The following is a 24,039-nucleotide window of genomic DNA, read 5'->3' on the forward strand; positions in this document are numbered from 1 at the left end:
TGGCGAGCCGGAGAAAACATGGAGGCTTCCCAAAGGACGCCTCGGTAGTCATCATCTTCAATTTTAAAAAGATTAGAACTATGTAGCTATTGCAGGTATTCTTGCAAATATTGATATAAAAAGATTAAAGAAAGCACAGGTTTCTTCAAAAATGCTCATTCTGTTGCATGGTGTTTCAGTCTCTTGCAAATAACTATTCATAATTTTGTGGGTTTCAAAATACTCCCCAGAAAATTGCCAGTCACAAGGGAATAGACCATATCCATTTAGTAAGTGTAGCTGCAAGGCAGTTTGCTTTGTGACTCTGACCATCTAAAAGTATAAACACATCAAGCTTTGCACTGCAGCACAATCATTTTTACAGAAAATGTACTTTGCATGTTTAAAGAAGTTCAGTACTAGTCCACTAACCTGTAAGGCCTGAAAAATAGATCTAGCAGCAGTTTCAAATGACACCCTCATGGAAACCATCAATACAACCGCAGTAAATCTCTTTCCAAAAGGAAGGTTAAAAGAAAAGGTTCTATTATAGAGGTCTGTGATTAGGGAGAGCCCAGATTGTGAAAGTCACCACCTAATCTACCAAACCAAAGATGGCCTATTTCTACTGTTCCCTATGCTGCATGGCTTTCGACATCCATAAAAATAGTGGAAATTGGGAGATTCTAGAATACTATCATGTTATAATGACAGAATAGTCGTAAGAATTGGACAATTCTAGCCCCTGCACACCACCACAGCTTCAGGAAAGTAGTGATAATGTTTCAGCTACAGAACTTCTGGCAAGCAGCGAAGGAACTGTTAAAGCGTGGAAGAACAAACATCATACTCTTCCCCCCTAAAGTTCAGGGAATTTTTGCATGTGATGAAACTGTTTTCCTGCAGGCATCTCTTATTGTCCAGGGGGCCAATCTGGAGCGAAACAACCTTGTAGCCAAACAGATCCCCAAGGCAAGCTGCAAGTTTTTAGGACAACTCCCATTTAGCCCACCACAGATAAATTAAGAATTAGCTTGCCTCAAACTGGGAATGAATTGTATTGTAGAATATTGTGTTGCAGGCCCTGCCTCTGATGGCAACTTGCCTTCATTAGTGATTTAACAGGGTGCATTGTCTAGCAGTAGCCTGTTTTAATTTATGAACTACTGCTAGTGACCTCTTTTCAGCTGAAGTTACAAGGTAAGAACGTTTATGTTGTATGAATAGTCCCCTGCTGTTATTGTGAAATAGAAGCTTGTTTGAATATACTGTATACCAAATGTATAGGTCACTCTTAACATTCAAACTTATGTAGAGAAGTTCTCCATTTATTCCAGAAGAGATCAAATTGGATGACTGAAACAAAATAAGAGATCAATTGAGAACCTTGGCAGATTGCAGTCATTCAACTTCAGTATTATGAGGCTTATACACCACTCAGTTCTGCCATGCATTCAGTTATTGCTTTCCAAGTCATGCAAGGCAATAAAGTGAACAATCAAAACACATCATCCTGTTTTCACGTTCCTGAGCTCCGCTCAATACTGCTCTAAGAATAGATTTGGCCAATGGGGCAACTTTCATACATGATAACATCTTTGTGCAAAAGATACAACAAGGCTGGCATCTACCTACACCGCAAAAGTTACTGAGTGACTGCAAATGAACATAGGGTGCAACCTATTTTTCTTTATAGCTGTAGAACATACTCTTGATTGCCAATAATGTACAGAAACTCATAAAAGTGTACTTGAATCTATGGGTAGCTTTGGCATGAAAGTACCTAAACCCTGCTTCCAAGGCAAAGCCCTCTCCAGAGTTCCTTATAAATGTTGGTCAACAGGTATCTAAAGGTATTGAAAATAATATTGCAAAAGTGTCACAGATTTACTGTTCCAGTTAGAGCAGTCATTCCCTCCTGCAGGATATTCCATTCCATTCCATTCCCCATCCCATCAGCACCCTATGGCTACTAAGGAGGGTCAATCCTTACTAGCCTGTTTGGGGGACTCCCTCACTTTATGTTTTTTTCCTCACCAGATTTTATTTGTACTTCTGCAAACCTTGTGTTTTCCTGAGCCTGCTGAGCTCTCTCTCTTGGGTGGGCATGGGTGGTGCCATTTTGGATAAATAAGCACCATCACTCACACCTAAACGCTGGAAATGTTGGGATCATGGCTACACTGATTTAAATGCAGGTTTTTAAAATATTCCTTAACATTACTTTTCATAAAATATTCATATATTTGAAACTTCAATACTACTGAACATTTTCTAGTTAAGCTGGTAAACTTAACCAGAGGTCTACAGGCTGAATTCAAAACTGTTCTTTTACAGAGAGGCTCTTTCTATTTGTGGAAGTTTCAGCAGAGGCTCCTGCTAGAAAAGGCTATTTTCACTAATCTTCATTTCAATCCCCCAACAACAGCACACTACACATTGTGGGTTCCCCTGTCCAAACTCCCCTGCCCCACTGTTATAGAGTTATATATAAAGATATACAGAAATGAACTCTTGCTGTTCCTGAATCCCCTCTTTAAGTGACATGTTTAGATACAGCACTTAAACCCTTAAACATTCAAAGATCTTCTATTCTTAATTCAGAAGATGACAGAATTTCTGACTACTATTGTGATTTTAAATCCTATAATTCTTCAAACTAGAATGCATTCCTTCTGAAGTGAGCAAGCATGTGAAAAAGCAAGCTTTAGGGAAGCCATTATGTTTTCTTTGCTTCAGTAAGGCAAATGCAAACAAATGATGGTGTTTCATGTTCAAATACAAATGTCTGAACACACTATAGAAAGCTATAGCAGTAGAAAACTTGCTGTAAGCCAGAAAAGCCACCAAGCTTTCTATCTATAATATTAATATTGTGAGAACGCCAAACTGCAGATGTTGAATTAGTAATGCAACTTTTACAAGTGATGTCCTCCAAGTTGGAATTTGTTGCAGTTTCTCGCCACATGTCTAGCTATGCCCAAATCCTTCCAAAGGTTTTCCCTATCTATATTCAAATTTATAGCTGCACTAATTGTAATGGTTTTCTATCAAAGTGTTCCCCACATATACTGCGTTTTCATTCTGCAATTTAAGTGACCAGTTTCCAAAAATACAAGTCATTCAAATGCCACAGATAGCCTTCAAATGCCAGGTTGGTGCTGCTGATCAACAACATTTCTTAGGCTTTTTGGTGCTGGGCGAAGACTTTTCTATTCACCCTGGCCTTCTATTCATACTGGTCCTTTCAAATTTTAAATCTGCTTTTTAACTTTGGGGTTGCAGCAAGTTTTATTTTCAAATTGTGTTTTAAGCTACCTTTGCTTTTATGTTTTATCGTGTATTTAAATTGTTTTTATACTTATTTATTGTATGCCATACTTTTTACTGGGTGGCATACAAATATAACAAACAAATCAATTACTGTACTACTATTCTGCCAACTACATAAGAAAAAGAATGTGATGAATGGAACAGGGCTAGAATCCACATGGCCCAGAAGCGAATAACCATTTGACTGAAATTTTTGAATACTAAGGCTGCTCTAGTCAAGTCACAGCAGCTAAGCCAAGGACGTAGGCAGAATAGGTATGTTGAGGTGAACATACTACTTGATGACGAGAAACCTGCACAGTGCAAAGCCATTCATGCATACTTCAGCATGTATGCTTTTTTCCATACTTAAGTATTCATACCTATCCCAGAGGTTCTTTGATTCCCGTAACTTGTTCGAATGGAACACTTGGTAGAAAGTAGCTGAAGGATTCCTATGAAAGCCAGGAAATGAAACAAGATTGAGAACAGATAACAATTGGCTTGAAGGAAAATATTAAGTTTTTAGGTTTCAACATGTAGAGCTCCCCACACAAAGATCTGCAACAGCTTGTAGAGTATAGGGTAGTACAAAGTATAGAGTTCACTAACACGTGTAGCAGAAAGTGTATAAAAATATGAGTTCCATAGATAGGAAAAGAACTGCCTTGCTAGATCAGAAAGCAAGCCCATTTCCAAATGTGGCTAGCCAGATGCCTGTGGGCAGCCACAAGCAGGACACAGTGATAGCATTTCCTGTTTTTACCTAGCATCTAATGTTTAAGAAGATACAACCTCCATACATGGTGACTCCCTTCTAGCTTTCACATATAACATACTCTAGCTCACAAACAGCAGGCTTTCCTCCTAATATATTTTCTTATAAGGGTGTCTTTTTACAACTTTTAATTTATAAGGTTAAGATGACATACACAATGGAAATTCAAGCAGTGAAATACGAAACCATAAACTGAAGGATTCACATTTGCTCATTAGGAAACAAACAAGCAGGCACATTGGTCAAATATTTTTGACCAGGAATATTTGTACAGTAGTCTTAAAACACAAGACACACTTGCACATTTCACAAGTCATTTCACAAAATAGCAAGAGAAAGGAGACCCTAGAAGTCAGGTATACTGTGTATCCATCTTTCTAAGAGTCAAGCCAAGAAATTCTTCATTTGAGTTTCAGTGTTCCATAAAGAACCTCTCTAATCTTGACATAAAGCCTACAAAATACTCACAACTTTTAATACACCTGAATTCCATAAAGTAACCTTTCCACCATATCCCAATTTTTAGTGGGCTGTTTCAGACAAAGTCATATACAGACATCTCCCCACTTACACGTGTTCAACTTGAGTATGACTGCATATATGAGCAGCGCCAGGAAATAATTAAATAAACTGATTTAAACTGCAAAATGGCATTAAAAGGGCAAAAATGGCCCGAAAAAAGCAGGAAAACGGCTTGCAATCTCAGGAGCCTTTGCAACTGCAATCCCAGGATCCTTTGCACCAAACTTTGAGGCCTGTGGAGAGTTGGAAAAAGGAAGTTCGGAGGGAGCAAGTATGGTGGAGTTTTGAGGATTTGTGGCACTTTGGCCTTTTTCTATCGTGTTCCCCACTACGTATATGTGATTTCACATACAGTCATACCTCGGTTTAAGTACGCCTCTGTTTGAGTACTTTCAGTTTAAGTACTCCACAGACCCGTCTGGAACAGATTAATCCACTTTCCATTACTTTCAATGGGAAAGTTCGCTTCAGGTTAAGTACGCTTCAGGTTAAATAAAGACATCCGGAACCAATTATGTACTTAAACCGAGGTACCACTGTATATAAGTGGTACTTGGGAACATAACCCCTGCATAAGTGGGGAGACAACTGTAATAGCATTATGAGAGAGTTCAAAAGCACTTGCTTCTGTTTAAAATTAACTACAGTGTCAACACAAACAGATGCTCATTGTAACTATGGTTAGAGGAAGCGAGAATTTTATGAAGCTAGCTTGTTTCCACTAGCCACAGTTAATATCAACCACAGTTTAGGCATTGGGTGGCACAGTATACTGTAATTAAACTAAAATGATAGTACTGATCTCCTTTTCTTGCAGCCATATTGAGAGAGGAGGGGGAAGGGTGCATGCAAGTCCATTGAGACTTATTTTATATATATCATGGTATATATAAAAATGCAGTTACAGTATCTCAAAATTGAACATTAGAAGTGGAATTAAATATCATACAAAGGTGACTGTTACATCAGCTTGCCAGGTGGCATGATCTCCCCTCTCCTACCACTGAATGCTGTTTGGGGGGATTCTTCAGACCCTGCTGCCCAAAAAAGCAGATCTTGGGGGGCTTATGCTAGCAGGGCTTGATGTGCTTGCTCCCACTAATGCAACAACTTAGCAATAGCTTAGGAGAGAGTCAACTACGAAATTCACACATACACAAGGTTAAAGTTTCAATGTAATCACGCTACAAGGCAAATCCAAAACAGAAAGCAAACATATAGCTCCCGAAATAAAGCAAAAATACTCTCTCGTGTCACGACTGTAACAAGACTGACATTTTCCCAGGAAGAACTAGCTTGTAACAAGATAGTTGTTAACCACTTCCCCCAATATTTTATGAAGCTTGGGTGCCGGCGGCAGCGGAAGGGATGGTATGTAGAGTTGGGGATAAGAGAGAGTGTACAATGTTCAGTTAGCACAATAGTGCGCAGAAATGTCTAAATGTATATCAATAATTATCCAACATTAATTTTCAGTCACTGAACTTTTCATTCTTAGTCTACAAAATTGACAATTGTTTTCACGAGTTACTAATTCAGCTAGTCCACTATCCACATTCAGATTCATTCCAAATATTCCTGCCAACTAACAGCAGAAGCAGAAAATAAAACTTTTGTTTTCTCAACACCAGCTACAACTGCCAATTTTTCTTCAGCTACACATATCTGATTATTTTTATTATGTATGAAAGGTGAAGGGCTGTTATCCTAATAAAGTAATCCAAAAACAAAATATTAACCACAGAAACTAAATTAGGGTTGCCTCTAAAGACCATTTCACAATGGCTGGAATTCAGAGAAATGTACAAGCAGCTGTACAAGCCCAAAGCCCTCCTGACATGAAGCTTTTGGACAGGAGCTCTCCCAGCAATGTAGTAAACTGCTTTTGGAGCTGAAATAAACTTACAAAAACAGTTTGCAATATGGCACAGATTTATGCAATTATTTGATTGCTCCAGAAAATTCTGAAAGGGAACTTTTTCTACTGCCACAAAAATCAATGTGTTTGACTTACACTTGTAAAAGGAAAATAATGCCATGCAAATTTTATGTGCGGCATAAAGGAGTGTTTCCAGAAATAGTTGAATATAAATTTTGCAGGGAGAAGATTGATAAAGCAGTTTAAACATCACATTCAAACAAATGTTTACTTGATTTTTCTTTTAAAAAAACAACTTGTACAGATTTTAAGGAATGGAGTCTTAATAGCATCATTTTGGAATCTAAACTGAATTTAGGAGTAAGGAAAAAAATATAAGCACTGAAAAATTTAGCTCTACTGAAGAGCTGTGTGAAAAAAATCATAGGGATAGTCACTTGAAAAAAATATGACTAAGATTTGCTTAGTATTATGTCATTTGTCCAATTTTATGTTGCACAATGTTCATTCATTTTGATATTAATTTTTTTCTGGACAGATGCATTTCTAGAAGTGGAAAAAAATTCAACACAAACCACAGGTTGCTTCATATTTAAGTTGGAAACTCCACTGCATGCTCAAACCTTGAATATAGCTCAGGTAGCATTTTGGATCACTTTGATTAAAATACAGTATGCAAACACATATTATGGTGCAGCTGTTGTTGCAAAGAGCAGGCATCCTGCTTTTGGACTACAATTCCCATCATCCCTGACCAGTGGTCCTGTTAGCTAGGGATCATGGGAGTTGTAGGCCAAAACATCTGGAGGTTTGGGGGTGCCTGGCATAGAGGAACAAGTTTCTCTTTTTTTTGTCAGTGCTTCTGGGTTTTTAGAGAAGGATTTTTAAAACATTTGTTAAGTTCATTATGGATCATTTCCCAGTAGTTTTTAATTATACTGCACGTCTACCACATGTGGTAAAAGGATCCCTCTACTGTCTTACATTTCCAGCAATTGCCCTTTGTTGATTTTGACATTTTTACTAGTCTATTGGGTTTCAAGCACCACCTATGCAGCATCTTAATAAATGTTTCTCTTAGTGTTTAGCATGCTGTAAACTTTATATTGACTTTGCCCAGCTGCTCCCATAGTGCAAAATCAATATTGCGTCCCACATCCCTGGCCCAATTTATCATTGAAGATTTAACTATTTCCTCCATTGTATCCCACTCAAGTAACTATTATACATTTTTAATAATATTTTGACCCTGGATCCTAATATTATCTTTTCAAACTGTGAGACCTGCATTTTTAATGAGATACAGTATTTAGTGCTTCAAGGCTGGCAGTTTTAGAATATGAAAGAGGCAGCTGAAGTATATTGCACCAGCAATTAAGCTAAAGGAAGGGCTTGGTCAACTGCCAAATTTACTAATTATTCTAGAAAATAGGTGTAGCATACCATGTTACTAATACAGTTTTAGTAAAAACTTATTCAGAATACAAGCCAGAAAGCAGTGCAAGTATGCCCCTGAACAGCTGGTTACCTGCTACTGTCAATCCTTTAAAAAAAGAAAACAATACTGTCAATGTTCAACTGGTTGGGTCTAAAGCCAGCTTTGTTTTCCCTTTCTTCTTGCCTCCCCCATCTTTGGACCAACTTACCTGCTTCAGTCTCCTCTTTTCACACCATTTCCTTGTTTTATGTCTCCTCCCCACCTCTGTGCTTTTTCTCTTTTCATTTTCCTCTGAGTGCCTTGAGTGGCTAGCACTTTCGATCTATCGCTACCTCTCTGGATAGATCACATTTAATATAAACACTTTGTACCTATGATTTAAAGGGGTTTTAAATTAAAAACAAGAAAAACAATACAAAGAAAGCAATGGATAATAGTCAAGATTTTTAAAGTTTTAAATTAATTTAGTTGTTTTAACAACATTTCAAAATGCCTGAGTAAATAAAAGATTTTGCTTGGCGTCTAAAAGATAGCAAAAAGGCATACACCTCCCTGGGAAGGGAATCACATAGCTGGGGTACCACAATGGGGAAAGACCTCTCCCTTGTACATGTACCAGTAAGTTTCCCCTGTGATGGAGATGGTATTCAAAGAAGGATTAACAGTCTTTGCAGTCAAAAGACTGGCTGCTGCCTTCTTATGTGATATGTTCAGCCCATGTTGAACTAGAAAATGTCATGCATAAAGCAAATAGCCATTTGTGGAGATGGTAAATGAGGCATCATATTGATAAGATTACTGTTTGATGTGACAGTCTACCTTAATATGACTATGGTTTCTTTGAATCCAAATTCTAAAAGCAATACCACTGATGTTCATTCACATTTTTCTATTAATAAACTATAATGAACTGAAGAGCAAGTGGGGAAGAGATTAGAAACAGTAGGAGTGGGGTTATTGTGTTCACCAAGTACTCCAGGAAAGTACTCCAGGTACTGTTTAAGTATTGTCTGTTCTACATATAATTATTTTTTAGATCATACATGTGGGTAAGCTGTGGATGTATTGAACTGCTGGTTGGAGAGAATAGAAAGCAGTTCTTTGACTCCTTCATTAGATAGCTGAATTAGTAACATACCTGGAAACTTATGTTCAGGACAAAAGTATGCTTTTACTATGCTATGTTTGGGAGAGAGAAAACCTTAGATACTGTGGAAGTTTTAACAACAAATGAGACTTGTTGGCTTCCATTTTTTTCTCATATAATGCCTACCCAGATAAGTAGAATGTTTACTGTACTTAGCTTATTGCTGATTTTATTTATTATTTGACTGCTTTGAATGACTGTTTTTAACAGTTTTACTAATAAGGTTATTGTTTTGCTCTTTTTTATCATACCTTATTTTGATCTAGAGTTTTAACTTGTAAAACACATTTTGGGGTGCCTTGGCAGAAAGGCAGTACAGTGGACCCTCGAGTTATGTACCTCTCTGGATACATAAACATCGGATTGTGAAAGCGGGAAACCCGGAACTATTTCTTCAGGTTTCACAACTCGCGCATGTGCAGAAGCGCTCTATCGCACCGCATGCGTGCACAGAAGCGGCACCTCTGGTTACGGATTTTTGGGGGTGCGCACGGACCCCCCCCCCCCGGAATGAATTTAATCCATATCCAGAGGGTCCACTGTATATGAACAGCTCACTATACTCTATAATGTATATTTCCAAATATAGGCCATCTGGGTTTGGAAAAGAGGGCAATATTACAGTATTTTCTATAAAATAACATACTTGAAAGTTGGATGCCTTATGTTCCAAGCCTCCTGGGTGACTATTAAAGCTTACAGAAAATCAGAGTCAATCAACATCAACACAAAACCCTTGATTAACATTATAATACAGAACCAGATTTTCAATTATGCCTTTCTAATGGTTTTTCTGACATTGTAATAGCAGTATTATCTTTAGATTCTGTTGGTACTCATTATGTATAAATACTAATTGAATGTCAATGCACATAGCTGAAAAAATGCAAGTTAATCAACCTCATGTTTCCATCAAGCACCTTGAGTTCAAGCCATGATGCAAAGGAATATGCCAGGAAGGGCTTCAAGCACCAATCTGCACTAACTTCAAGCACTGTTTTGGCAGGGACTTGGTCCGGCTGGGAGCTCCTGTGTGAAGAAAAATCCCAGCAGGGCTTGCAACTGTCACCAAATTTAATAGGCCAGGGGTCCCCAGACTTACCGGGCTTCGGGCTGGTGCTCGCCGCGGCAACCGCGCGGCGGGCCGGAGGGTGGGGGAGTGCGCGCCCGTGAGCATGCGCACACGGTCAGAAAAAAATCGCCGAAAATCGCTTGTGCGCATGCGTATGGGCCTCCCCCGACCCGGAAGTGCATCGGAAATGACCTCTTCTGGGTCGGGAGAGGCCCATACGCATGCGCACAAAGGATTTTCGGCGATTTTTTGCCGATTTTGAAGATCGCCGCCGCGCCGTGCGCCGTAAGAGTGGGCGGCGGCAGCGGGCGGTGGGGGTCATTGCGGGCCGGATTGGGAGGCCAATTGGGCCGCATCCGGCCTGGGGGCCGTAGTTTGGGGACCCCTGTAATAGGCACTGGCTACATTTCCCACTTGGCAAAGAACAATTTTAAGGTTCCTGATTGTTCCCGTACAGCCCCACAACTGATGGCATACCTTGGGGGGGGGGGGAGAAGGCTTCGTGGACCCAAGCTAGGACTCTTACCAGGCCAAACTACGTAGGCCTTTGGGCAGGAAACTCCACACTGCTGTGCTAAACCATAGTTTAGTGTTACATCTGAACAAAGACATTCATATCCATCTGTTTTTCCACTGACACTCTGAATTCTATGCCTTTATTTTTTCAAAAATGCTCAAAGCATCCTACAGTCTAATTATGGGTGGATAGTGAGTACTCTGTCCATGTCTCATTTCCTGAAACCAGTGTCTATAATCAGGAAAAGCAGTCTCTTTTCCAGCTGGCTGACTGTTCTATTGTTTTTATGAAAGCATAACTCAAGAAGCCAGATGTTCATAGTTGTCATCTCTTGATTTGGGGAGGGGGATTTACCCCATAAATAATTCTACTAACAGTGATTACTGAAAATGCTGGGGAACTACTCACCAAAATAGCAGAGGAATAGACCATTTAACCTTCCAGCAGAAAAATCATGGTATTCATGGGAAATGGCTAAACCGAATATGAGTACAAACTACGGTAAGTTTAGTTTCTATCCAGAGGACCTGTGTCTCACTGCTTTTTCATAGAAAGTTAAAATGGTGTTTCAGTGTGCATTCTCAATTTAAAATGAAAAGGGCTCTCTATATTTGTATTCTATTTGTGCTTTTGGTTTCACAACCAATATTTATCAGGGGAACAAAAACCTAAGCATATTCCTTCTTGTTGCACTTCCATAAGCCGTCAGCAGAACACATCCCGTAGAGATGATATTATTACACTAAATTAAGTGTTCTCTCATCAATCTCACTAACACATCAGTTTTTGTTCTATTTTACTTTTTAAATTCCCATGCTAAAATACTCTGATGCCTGATACTCTAATACAGGCATCCCCAAACTTCGGCCCTCCAGATGTTTTGGACTACAATTACCATCTTCCCTGACCACTGGTCCTGTTAGCTAGGCATCATGGGAGTTGTAGGCCAAAACATCTGGAAGGCCGCAGTTTGGGGATGCCTGCTCTAATATGCCTAATACTGTTGTTGTCCAAGCTGTGTTTCATAGAATAAGATGGACAGTGAGCTACTGGTTCAGAAGGCCTAATAATGTAAGAGTCCCTCAATAAGCTATTATGTGCCTGAACATTTAAGTTCACATGGTAAGAACATTTATGGCATAGAACCCAAGGTCCTGGTTTTGACTTTTGAAGTCATAAATGATTTAGTAATAGAACTCCTGAAGAGGTCCTAATTCTTTCTCTCCAACTGAGGGGGAGGGCATGGAAATCCTAATTGGTTGCTGCCTCAAGTTATGAGATTTCTGTATCTATAAGACTTGGGAAAACCAGGGCCTGGATCTCCCTTCTTTGGGCTGCATTGTGGTAGCAGGAGCTAAAACTGCAGAAGGGTGGGAAAAGTAAACATTTGGTCTTGAGGCTTTCAAAAATGAACTAGTTTCCTGACATGAGCCCTCAGGGTGGTTTAGGTAAAAATAATATCTAAACCAAATAGAAATATAATCACCTTTTTCTACATGTCTGCTGCAATAGCTGTTTTGTTAGTCTGGAGGAGACTTTTCTAGTTTGACCTTTTTTTCTTCCCAATGGGGTGGGTGGGATATTGCTCCCTCTAATAGCAAACTCAGGTTGTGAGCACCCACTGAATTGGCCACAGAGAAACAACGGGGGGGGGGGGAATCAGCATACTTGGGGGAACCCCGGATTTGCAGAATTTTTTGGTTTTCACAAAGTCTAACCATAACTTCAACTACACATGGATTTCAAGGTGGTGTACACAAAATACAAGTATTCATACAATGTTAAAAACAATAAAAATTAAAACCTAGTACAATATAAAGTAATAGTCATTCAAGAAGCTACTAAAATAAATATTAAAAGTCTGATAAAATAAAAAGTCTTAACCTGGCACTGGAAAGCTATAATGTTGGTCTTATATCCCAAAGCCAGGGTGTCACCAGCAAGAAGGCCCTCTCCTTTGTGGATCCTTAACACACTCACAGATGGAACTTTAAGAAGTGCTTCATCTGAAATCAGTGAAACATAAAGACATGTAGCCCAAAACCTTGGAATCAGCTACTGGTCACGCAGATTTTAAAATACTACTGGCTCCATTGCTCTACCTCTAAAACTCATTCCACACAATTGATACAAGCAGCGGCATGACCTCAGGCCTTTCCTACCACCCCACAGATGTAGTGTGCCCCCCAAGAATTGGCCAGTACAGAATATTGTAGAATTGCTGCCAACTCCCAAAGAGACAGGACACACAGCATGCTACTGGCTGTACTAACATTCCAGAACATACATGTATAAATGGTACCCATCTATTAAGGAAAAGGTCAAAGGATCAAGAGAGGGTAAACTGAAATACCAATTACTAGTTTGTCAATTGTACTAGGGGGACAGATGGCCTAGAAAATATGAAATTAGTATTTACTTGTGACTTGTTCCTAAGTACAATATCCTCACAAACTTAGGACATGTGTGCAAGACCTCCCCTCTTAAAGGCCTGCTGGAGACAGACACTGCACATTCCTATTGCAATATTTTGTTGCAAGTCTCATTTGTATCTATTTGGTGATGATGCTCTTTGGCATAAATCAAAGAGTCACATGAAAAGCATACAAGAACAATTTGAGGGAAGGGTTCTAGTAAAAGGTTGAAGCCATTCTGCTATACAACTCTTTAACCTCCTGTACAGCGAAGTCCCACATCATCTAATGGGACCTGCCTCATGTTAAGCACGCATTGGATTGCAGCCCTGAAGTGCCCAACAGAACCCATGCCCCAGTATTTTGATTTATTCACACCAACAACGCAATCCACACAAACTGCCTACTTGGCCAAGGCATACAGGCTCAAACCCACCCAACAAAGCATTTATTCAGTGAACCTGGATGTCTTAGGGACCTTTTTTGCTGTTAACTAATCATACAGAATAAGGTCTGAAAGCAGGCCTATTTCTTTTTGCTGCTGTTACTGTTTCATTTCCTCCTTCAGCTGTTTATATGGCTCTGCATTTTCTGCAAACACTTTTGTGTTCTAGCTTGCCTTTCATAAAGAAAACTGGTTTTCCAAATGTTCCACTCCGGAAGGCATACACAACACCTTAGTGTGTGAATATCACTCCTAGTCACAAGTACAACAGCTCTCATGTTGGTTAACACTAAGCCACTGATACTGAAACTGTTTTTTGGGGGGCGAGGGAACCCTGGAGTTGGCTCGGAAGCTTTTCAAAAATGCTTCAAGAGCAGCAGTAGCTTTGAAATATACAGTAGCTAAAATATAATGGCCCATCAATATTGCTAACCTTCCACTGCAACGTGCAGCTGCCAGACTGCTGCCTACTTACTAGGTCACACTCAACTCAACTGGGGCAGCAACAAGGCATAACAAGGCCTGCCTCATGCCTCACAAAAACCAACTAAGAGCTGTAAAATATGCCCCAGATTATTTTTTTACAATGTACTCTGGTTTCATAGCAAACATGCAATAGGCTCTCAGCAGTCAACAGAAAAGCTTTCCCTGAAACTAGTTTTTAAAATGCTGCTTCAAGAGATCCTGCTTCATTTAAAGTATGCATGTTGACTCCCAAGATCCATTTTTAAAATGAATATAGGTAGAAAAATTGGTCTGCCAAATCAAATAAAATATTTGAAATATACAGCAATATTCCCTTGCTCAAAAAAAAACAAAAAACTGAGAACAGTCTTAACTATTGTCTGATATTGAAACACTAGTTATGTCTTTATGTTAGGACATAGATGGCTGGGAGAAACTAGCTACATAGTTGTGGCACTGGTACTAAATGTTATTAGATGTTCTTAAAATAAAAGGCTCAATGTGTGCATCTGAGCTGCACAAGATGATGTTATTCTAATAACCTGAAGATAATATTTCTCCCTGCCAAAAAGAAATCTGACACAGCTTTAGGAAAGGAACCATAATACTACAAGACTTCCCTTGTTTTGCAGCTTGCAGTTTTCATTTCAATGCAGAATTAGCCCACTAAAGTCTGTAAAGTAGGAAAGGGGGAAAGCTTCTAGAAAGTTGGCATTACAAGAATAATAATTTAAACTTTCAGTTTACACCATATTACTTCAACGCTTGCAAGCATTCTGCACCCTTCTATTCTATTCTATTCTATTCCATTGCACTCCCTTCAATCACTCCCTCCACATAGGCCCCAAAACTGAGAACTAGAACCTCTGATACTAATATAAGAACATTTCAGACCACCCATTTTAATAGTGAGACTCTAAAGGATTGCATTGCTCACAGTGTGCATTCACTCTAATTGCACTCACGGATGAGAAGATTAATTTAAAGAAAGCAGCCATTAACTGCTATAGAGCTGGATTTACATAGTAAAATTAAGAATTTGTCATCCACTACAGATTTTATTACCTTTGTTTCTATTTTACATCTATACTTTTAGCTGTGAAAGAAGAATGAAGCAGCACTACATCTTGTGGGAATGCTTTGGGCCTATGCAGGATTCCCACTTGCATTTGTTTCTAGTCGGCATCCACAAATCACTTCAACATGGCAAACTGCTATTTTAGAAGCTGAAATTGTGAAAGCCTGTAGCTGTTCTGAGCATGCTCAAGAACACAACTTTAAAGGATGAAATTCAGTAACAGCAGGATATGAGCAGTACCTACTGTTTTCAATTTGCATAATCCTTTTATTCCCCCTCCCTTCAAGTAAAGCATATAAGAGCAATGCATAAAGAGACCCTTATCAATGTTGATGCTAATGCAAGGTTTTGTTCTATTATGAAAGAGGCCTCAAGAGCTCAGTTTTACCATTTATAATACTTTATCAGCAACAATTAGCACGCTATACAAGTAAGCTTTTTCATAGAACAGAGAGAGAGATACTCTATGAAGAAATCCTTACAATCAGGTTTTCAACAATCCAGCGGCTGCTGTGGAGACTTCACAATTGCAGCTATTCATTAGAGTGCTGGACTACAGCCTGCACAGTTCACACTGGTCAGTTATCTATCCCTTTTCTAACCAGTCTGGTAATATTTGGACCGGGTATCTGCCAAACATGTAGGAGGCTTAAACAAGCTTTCCCAGTGATGTATTCTTTCAAGAGTGGCAACATATTTCTCAAGAGCCAAAAGTATAGTAATCAGCTAGTTATGTTTTTAGAAGTCTAGCGAATGTTTGGATTTAACAGGATTAAAAGATCTAAGGTTTCATTTTTACCAGTTTAATTTATGCCAGTTAAGTTATTAAAACACATCTGAGGATTTTGTCATCTGAAATGCATTATGTATTTACTAAAATAACCTCAAAATGCTAACTACAGTATATATTCCATTAATATGGCATCATCTAGCAGTTCACATTCACTGCTTATTAGTTTCTGAGTCCAACATGGAGAACAGATTCTATATATTGTGACAGCTCTGCAGCTTAAAACATAGTCTGGTTTTCTGGATGTACAATATTGCCAGCATATTTTTTATATTAGCAATTTAGAATTCTTACTTATATACTAGATACGGTAAAGAACCCCTGGATGGTTTAAGTCCAGTCAAAGGCGACTTCAGGCTGAGGGAGCTGGCATTTGTACACAGACAGTTTTCCGGGTCATGTGGCCAGCATGACCAAATCGCTTCTGGTGCAACAGAACACCTTGGCAGAAGCCAGAGTGCATGGAAACACAGTTTGCCTCCCCGCTGTAGCGGTACCTATTTATATACTTGCACTTGTGTGCTTTTCACTGCTAGGCTGGCAAGGGCTGAGTCATAGGGATGCAGGTAGCGCTGTGGTCCAAACCACTGGGCCTCTTGGCCTTGCCAATCGTAAAGTCGGCGGTTCGAATCAGCATTATGGTGGTGAGCTCCAGTTGCTCTGCCCCAGCAACTTATACGCTACATAGGCACCAACTAATTATGAATTATTTCTGGAATAAAAAGGAGAACTAAAATACAGAGGCACCAAATTACAGCATCTCCAAATGTAGCTTTTGAAAACTTTGATTGGAGACTGGCTACAAACAAGTAATTTAAAGAGAACATCCAATAACGCTTACCAAGTCACATAATCTAGCAATATTCCTAGCAGGACCAAGGCCTTGGGCTGTTTCATACCAATTCCCAAGTTAAAGACTACTACTCACTTTTTGAAGGTCCTAGCTCCACCAGATTCCTGACCTTAGCTGCCAAGTATCCCGTTTTTCGTGGGAAACTCCTGGATTTTAATCCGTTTCCCGCTGTTCTCCCGAATGGAGAAAAATCCTGGAAATCCCCCAGATTTCCTACCTGCCAGGGAGCCTCCATTTTGGGTGCCGCTCTGTCCATGTGTGGGCACCAGAAATCGGGCACAGCAGCACCGGAAGTCACTTCTATGCATGCCCAGCGGCCATCTTGGTGGTGGCCGCATGGTGACGGCCATCTTGGTGGGCATGCATAGAAGCGATGGTAGATGGCCACTGGGCATGCATAGCTCTGCCCAATTTCCGGTGCCCACACATGGACAGAGCAGCCCCGGAAGTTGCTTCTATGCAACTTCCGGTGTGGCGCCACTGCTGATCCCGCATTTTTCAGCAGGACACTTGGCAGGTATGTTCCTGACCCATCCCAATATACATTAGCTTACTATATAGAAGTACCTAGAAGCAGTTCCTGACCTGGTGCTGGAGCAAGGAAACAATATGTTCTACTGGACAATTTTAAAAAATATTAATACAAGCAAGAGCCTCCACCATGCATTAACAGTACAGTTTGAAAACTTGATACTGTCTTCACCAATATTAAGTTGCTGATATGTTCTGTATTGTCATTACAAGCGGTACTTCAACGTAACACCTTTTATGACTCATACAGAGGTTAACTGAACTGACAGCTAAGTAATTTAATACGACTACAAGAACATCAATAAAAGAGGCCTCACATTGAGATAATGGGTTTCTCTTGCACATTCCATGTTGATAGAATCCTCGTGGAGGCCAAATCCAGAGTTAATCTCTGGTACCCATACAGTAAGCAATTTGAAATCCAAACACAAGCCAACTCCCCCTTTTTATAACTTTCTGCAAAATGTTTCTACATAGGCACCAACTCTGATAATCTGGATAATCCAGAGTTAATCTCTGGTACCCATACAGTAAGTAATTTGAAATCCAAACACAAGCCAACTCCCCCTTTTTATAACTTTCTGCAAAATGTTTCTCCCTAACATTTCTCCTATATATTTTTTCTCAATTATCAACACACAAGAAGCTGGCCAAAGGGGCCAAGCAAGCCACTCTTCTGTTGCTGAATAAATAAAAGGGGGGAATATTTGAACAGTATGTTAACACCCTCTTAAGCATGCTGTTGTTTCTTGGAAGAGGCCTGTCATAAGACATTTCTAGTTGTACACAATGCCCCACAGAACTAGTTTATTTGCATTTGGTGTAGCCCAAGGAATTCTGCTATATTGTACTGGTCATTGACAAAATAATCCATGTATGTGTGTCAGCTCAAAAAAGTTTTGCTTCAAGTAATATTTACACACGTTATTCCACAATACCATAATACACATAACTTGCATACAACTTTTAATCAGTACCACCAACCGAAGAACAAAGCCTACAATTTGAAGCAAGCATACTAAGACTAAAAATATTCTCAATAAATGTGATTAGGATTGCACAATACTGACTGTACATTAAAATATTTCATATCGATACATCAGATCCAACCAAATTTAGCACACCCACTTAAAAGATATTATGTCAGTGGGTTGTATTCAATGGTTGCACAGGTGGAAGGCAGACCATGTAAGCACTCTATCGCTTCCCTTCCTCGCCCCTGCAACTCTTGTACTCTTCCAAAACCCTGTTCAGAGGAAACTCTGTTGTATGGGGCAGCAGTGCAATGGAGAGTATTGCCTAAAATCAGGAAAAATTCTGCACCAGAGCAACTCCCCAGGCTGCTCTACACAATTTCAGGCTAGTTCCTCCTCACACTGCATAGTATGCAACACAGCTCCCACTGTCTGAGAGAGGCAACTCTCCAGAGGTTTCTCAGGGGGAGGGGGAGAAGAGAAAGATGGATTGCACAAGTCCCTTTTCACTCACACTACAACTCAATATTAGTATCAGGCTTAATACCAAAGTTATCTCTTTCCCCCCTACCAAGTCCATTTCCTTTATCTTGAAGTTGAGGCTAGGATGTTTATTTAATAAGACAAAATACGATATATACCTCCATTAGCCGTGGTTTCAACTTCAGTAAACCATAGCAAAATCAAGTTAGATGTAATACCCAATGGCTAATGCTATGCTATCAATTTCTGCAAAGCCGCAGGTGCCTGTTCTCTTCTGTATTTAATCATAAGCAGATTTGTTGACAAGTAGAGATCATACCTATACTAGGTTACAATTTCCTCAAGTAGAGAATTTCTACTTGATGCTTACAACTCAAATGTAATGGAATACTCTGATGCACAAGGCAATTTCATATGCTATTTGAAAGACTTCAAGAAATAAGCACATTTTAGGGAAAGTTACTCTACACTTTAAATTAGCACCAACAGTGCAATCCTATACACATCTACTCAGAATTAATCCTTAATTGGGGCATAGTCTCAGATAAACAGGTATAATAAGATTGTGGCAAGAGATGATGAAGGATATCCATCCCTATGCTACTAAATTTACAAAGAGGAACTCTTACAGAGCTAGGCCAGAGGTTAATAGGACAGTCCTCTCACTTCTACGAAGGAAATTCAGTCATTTCCCAAAGAAAGTGTTAGCAGCATCGTCTGCCCCTCTCATTGAGCTACAGTACTGTTCTGCTTATTTCCTTCTACTGTGCTTGTACGAATAAACATTTTCATATAGAGTAAGATTCTTAATGAAGTGGTGTGGTTTCTTTTTAAAGTTATCAATTATTTATAGAATGTTTAAGGGCTACATTTCCAAATTTGGTACTTTACCCCCCAAAAAAACAGAGCCCATACAACCCACACAACTTTCCCTAAAGAGAGGGACAGCCCTGTCTTTCCTTCTGTCCACAGCAGCAGTTGTTAACAAGAATTGTGGAACAGCATAACTTTCCTTGAAAATCCTGAAGCCCTTTACGATGCAATTCTATACATGCAAACTTGCAACTTACACCCAAACAAGTTGCTTTATAACTCACTTCTTTTAAGTTTAAGCATGCTAAAGCTACAATCCTAAATACACATCATGAAACAAGTCTCACTGATTTTATGGGACTTGCCTCTGAACAAATATCCCAAGTTAATACAGTACTGTTATTCACCAATCTCTCAAAGTTTATTCCCTTTACAATAACCACACGCCCAACAATGATAAAGCAAGGGTTCTATTTAAAAACAAGTAATGTGAAGCCATGGTTAACTTGCTTACTTTTTCCTATGAAGCACATTGTTAGTAAGCTTTTGCAGGCATTACACTGAAACTGCTGAAGAAAACATGTTACAAATCTGCCCACTAAATTACACACACTCATTGATAACTATGTTTCCATTGCTGTCATGTATATGTATTCAACATTAACAGAGAATAGGTCTGGATTTATTCAGCTAACATAGCTCAAGTTAAACAAGTATATAGCATAAAGACTAACTATATATCCAAATGGTGCTTTAAACAATGGAAGAGAGTAACCTTACTTCAAGTTATCAATTGTGATGGGCTTGAAAGTCCTTGTAACTGTTTTTTCAAGACTACGGAAACAGTGATTTGCTTTTTGTATTCAGCTTAATATTCATAGTCTCATTTCCTTAAGTTCTTCCTTACGGTGGTTTACACATTTTTGCTACACAAGTAGTTTAGTAGTGAATCCCCTTTGTCACATCTTATGTCACATCTTTGGAAGAGATTAAGACACTTAAACTTGATAAACAAATGCTGTAAGAGTGTCTGCAACTAGACACCTGCATTAAAAAAAAGATAGAAGATAAATACCTGTCTTCATCACCATCAACAGGAATAGATATGCCAAAGACAGAGCTGGCAAGACTGTTCATAGGAGTAGTTGCAGGTAAATTAAGAGGGTTTGTTAAAGTGTCCGGAATAGGTGGCTTCACTAGAAGTTTATTTTCAGCAAGAGAAAGTGGTGGTTGAGGTAGGGGTTCAGATTTTCTTCTAGTATCATCAATCTGGCCTAAAGGTTGATTTGGAAATTGTCCAATGTTAGATTGTGGCAGATTTGCAGGTACATTGGTTGTGCCTTGCATTAGTGGAAGGCCAACATGTTGCTGGACAACACTGGAGCTCCTACTGACAGATGTATGGCTGGTCAGCTGGGACTGGACTAAAGTAACAGGGGCATTTGGCATAGTAACAGAAGTTGTAGACACACTGGGCACACTAGTACCCGGTACAGCTGCAGGCACATTCTGAACTCCAGAAACTATACTGTGAGGAGCACCAGCCACTTGACTGCTTCCACCCATTTGCTGCTGAGTCATAGATTTCTGTTGCACAACCCCCGCATGGCCAATGCCTTGCTGCACCACACCTCCTGGCTGAGGAATGACAGTCTGGATTGGAGTTGTCAGGCCACCCTGCAATAGCCCAGATACCTGTCCTACGGTTTCACCAGTTTGCGAAGAAACTCCCATCACTGGTGCTATGGGTGAGGGATTCGGACCAGCTATTTGTGCTGCTGGAAGACCGGACGCTCCAGTGCTCGGGACAGAACCTGAGACGGTCTGTTGAGTAGCTCCTTGAGACTGCATTACTGTCATATGTTGAATGTATTCCGGCTGGGCAGGAGTTTGGGCTGGCACCAGATGCACTGGTGGAATCTGCGACTGAGAATAAGCAAATTGCTGAGTCTGAGCCACAGGTACATTACCTTGCTGTACCTGCTGTTGCGGCATAGGCAAACTCGTCTGGGCTATCGCTACATTCGAAGGTGGCATGCCTTTCCCATTAGGTCCAGCCTGTCCCATGTTCTGTGCATTTACCTGTGCCTGGGTCTGCAGCGGAGGCCCCATCATTTGCTGGCTCGCTGCAGTAGCCCCTGAATAGATTGGCTGAGCATTACTGTGAGGCACAGCCCCGCCTATGGGCTGCTGCCCAATGACAAAATTGGGTTGCTGTGGAGAGGGTTGGTTTATTTTCTCTGGCTGGAGTAGCTGTGACACAGCAGCAAGAGAGCTGTCAGCCAGGGAGTCGGGGCCATGTGCCGAAGTTGCAACCCCCGAAACTATCAAAGAGCCACCAGTAGCACCTAGGCCACTATCCCTATCTTGAACAGCTTGTTCAAAAGTACTGTTGTGTCTAATGCAATCCCCAGTCCTGGCTAAAACGGCCCCGCCCTCGGAGTCCCGGTCATAGTATTCCATACACGTCCATCGCCCCCTTCTATAGGGCTCTCCTGTACCGTGGTCCAGCTTAATCACCCTAAAGCGGGAACTGCATGCGGCGGCAGCCGTTAGAGGCATGGCTCCAGAGCCAGCAGCTGCCTGCGCAGTGCTGCCTCCTACTGCCGCTGAAGAGGCCGGGGCGGCAGCCGCTGGGAGCACCGCGGAGCTCCTGGGAACAGCTCCTCCGTTGGCGGTCGGCACAGCAGGGGAAGGCGGCGGCTGTATCCCTCCGGAGGCCGCGGCGACGGCGGCAGCAGCTACTTGCCCATCCAGGAGCAGGTTGGGAGAGACTGTCCCCGGGGTCTCCGCGTCGCCCACGTTGTTGAGGGTCTCCTCGGAGGAGCTGCGCTCGCAGACATCTTCGGGTCCGTAGTCGGTGGCGCGGGACACGTCGAAGATCTCGGAGGAAACGTCCTCGGTGCGGGATTCATCCGGGTCGTCCAGGCTCTCGGTGTCCTCGGTGATGCTGCTGGCCACCTGGGCCGTCGTCACGCTGGTGATCTGGAAGCAGCTCTTCTTCTTGGCCGGCATCTTGGACATGGTACTTTCCACGGGAGAATAAAAGAGGATAAGTCGTCGTCGTCGTCGGGAGTGGGGGGGAGAGAATGAGGATGGGGGTTCCGCCCACCTGCCCTCGCCGGAGCCGGCGGAGAAAAGCAAAGAGCAAAAAAATTAAAAGGCGGGGAAGGCAGAAGTCCGAGCCGGCCCTGGCGCAGCGGAGGGGAGGATCACGTTCTGTCTAGAGCGCAGTCGCCGGCGGTATCGCACATTCCTCCGGCCCTCGCGACGCAGCCCCGGCTCAGCAGGCGGCCACCACCAGGCCTGGGGTTGGCGATGGGGGGAAAGGGAGAGGCAGAGGAGAATGGAAGGGGGGCGGCGGCCGAGCTCCTCCTCTTCCTCCCCCCGAGTAAGGCTGCGGCCCCCTCGGCGGGCGGCGCCACCTCCTCCTCCTCCTCCTTCCCTCAGCAGCGCCCCGCCGTCCCCCTTTCGCAGCCGCGGCTCTCTTCACACAGCCGGCTGTGGGGCTCCGAGAGCCGGGGTGGCGCTCTCCGCCGGTTCGCGCCGCGGGGGTTTCCGGCGAGACCCGCGGTCCCCGAGGCGGGCACAAGGCCGCTAGTTCGTCCGCTGTCCGTCCGTCGGGTCTCGGGGAAGAGGGGCGGCGGCAGCAGCAGGCGGCAGCCGGCAAGCGCAAGTGAGGCGCAGGCCGCCCTGCCTCCGCTGTCTACCTGGAGATCAGCACCAGACGCATCTTCTCGGGAGGAGGGAAGGAAAAGGGGGGAGGAACCAGCCCGGCTCACAGCGGCCCCCTCAGGCGGGCGGGCCTCCTAGACGCGGCTCCCTCTGCTCTCTCTGCGCCGACAACGGAGCGGCTCGCGAGGAGGAGCCGGTCGGGCCCTTTTTCCTCCTCACACTCTCTTCTTTCTCTCCCCCTTCTTTAAAGTCCGTGCGCGCTGCGCTCTCCAGCGCTGTGCCGAAGGAGCTGAAATTCAAACTGCTCACTCCCCTCGCTCAAGATGGGGCTCAAATGGAGCCGCGAGGCAACCTGGGAACTGGAGCTTAAGCCGCTGCTACTGCGGCAGCCGACACGGGGGACCGCCTCTTACGCAGATGCGCGCTGACGTCACCGCCGCCCGGGCGCGCCTCCCATCCTCCCCCCCCCTGGATGAAGAGGTTCTGTCCTGGCCACGGAAAGGGGGCGGGCGGAGGAGCAGAGGCGGCCGAGGAGAGGAAAGGGGCGGGGTCACCGCCGAGGGAAAAAACCCCTCCCCCCCTGAGATCGTCATTTCAACCGTTTGGAATGTTCCACTCGCCCCGTAGCAGCCCCCCTCCTCCTCTTTCTTCAGTGCGGCCTTGGTACCTTCCGTCAAAGGAGCGGGGGGAGGGGATGGCGGCGTGACATCCTCCCCCCGCCTCAGCTCGCTCCATTTTGGCGAGGAAACTGAGGGGGCGCTTTGCTCAGTCTTTCTCCGTGTGAGGCCGAGAAAGGGAGGCTCAACCGCGGCTGCCGTAGCTTTCGTGTTACGAGAACGTCAATGTGCCAATGACAGGAACAGGATTTTATATA

The 24,039-nt window shown here is 42.2% G+C and overlaps 1 protein-coding gene across 6 annotated transcripts in view; it reads right to left on the reverse strand.

Annotated features, from left to right (window-relative positions):
• TSC22D2 (TSC22 domain family member 2) overlaps window positions 1-23,579 on the reverse strand; it is a 40,419-nt gene extending 16,840 nt beyond the window's left edge. For 3 of the 6 annotated variants that reach the window (XR_009557571.1, XR_009557570.1, XM_035132935.2), the window contains exons 1-2: window positions 20,566-23,578; window positions 3,675-3,746 (exon numbers count right to left, since the gene is read on the reverse strand). Coding sequence is in view for 2 of the 6 variants with exons in the window: in XM_035132935.2 (XP_034988826.2) it covers window positions 3,675-3,746; window positions 20,566-22,514 (2,021 nt within the window). In the remaining 4 variants the exon portion in view is untranslated. Of the gene's footprint in view, window positions 1-411; window positions 8,280-20,565 lie in introns of those variants that run through there. The other 3 variants (XR_009557573.1, XM_035132939.2, XR_009557572.1) reach the window with 3 other exon arrangements.
• Window positions 23,580-24,039: the final 460 nt, after the last annotated feature.

This window comes from Zootoca vivipara, chromosome 5 (genome assembly GCF_963506605.1).
Source record: "Zootoca vivipara chromosome 5, rZooViv1.1, whole genome shotgun sequence".
In the NCBI taxonomy this organism is placed as follows: domain Eukaryota; kingdom Metazoa; phylum Chordata; class Lepidosauria; order Squamata; family Lacertidae; genus Zootoca; species Zootoca vivipara.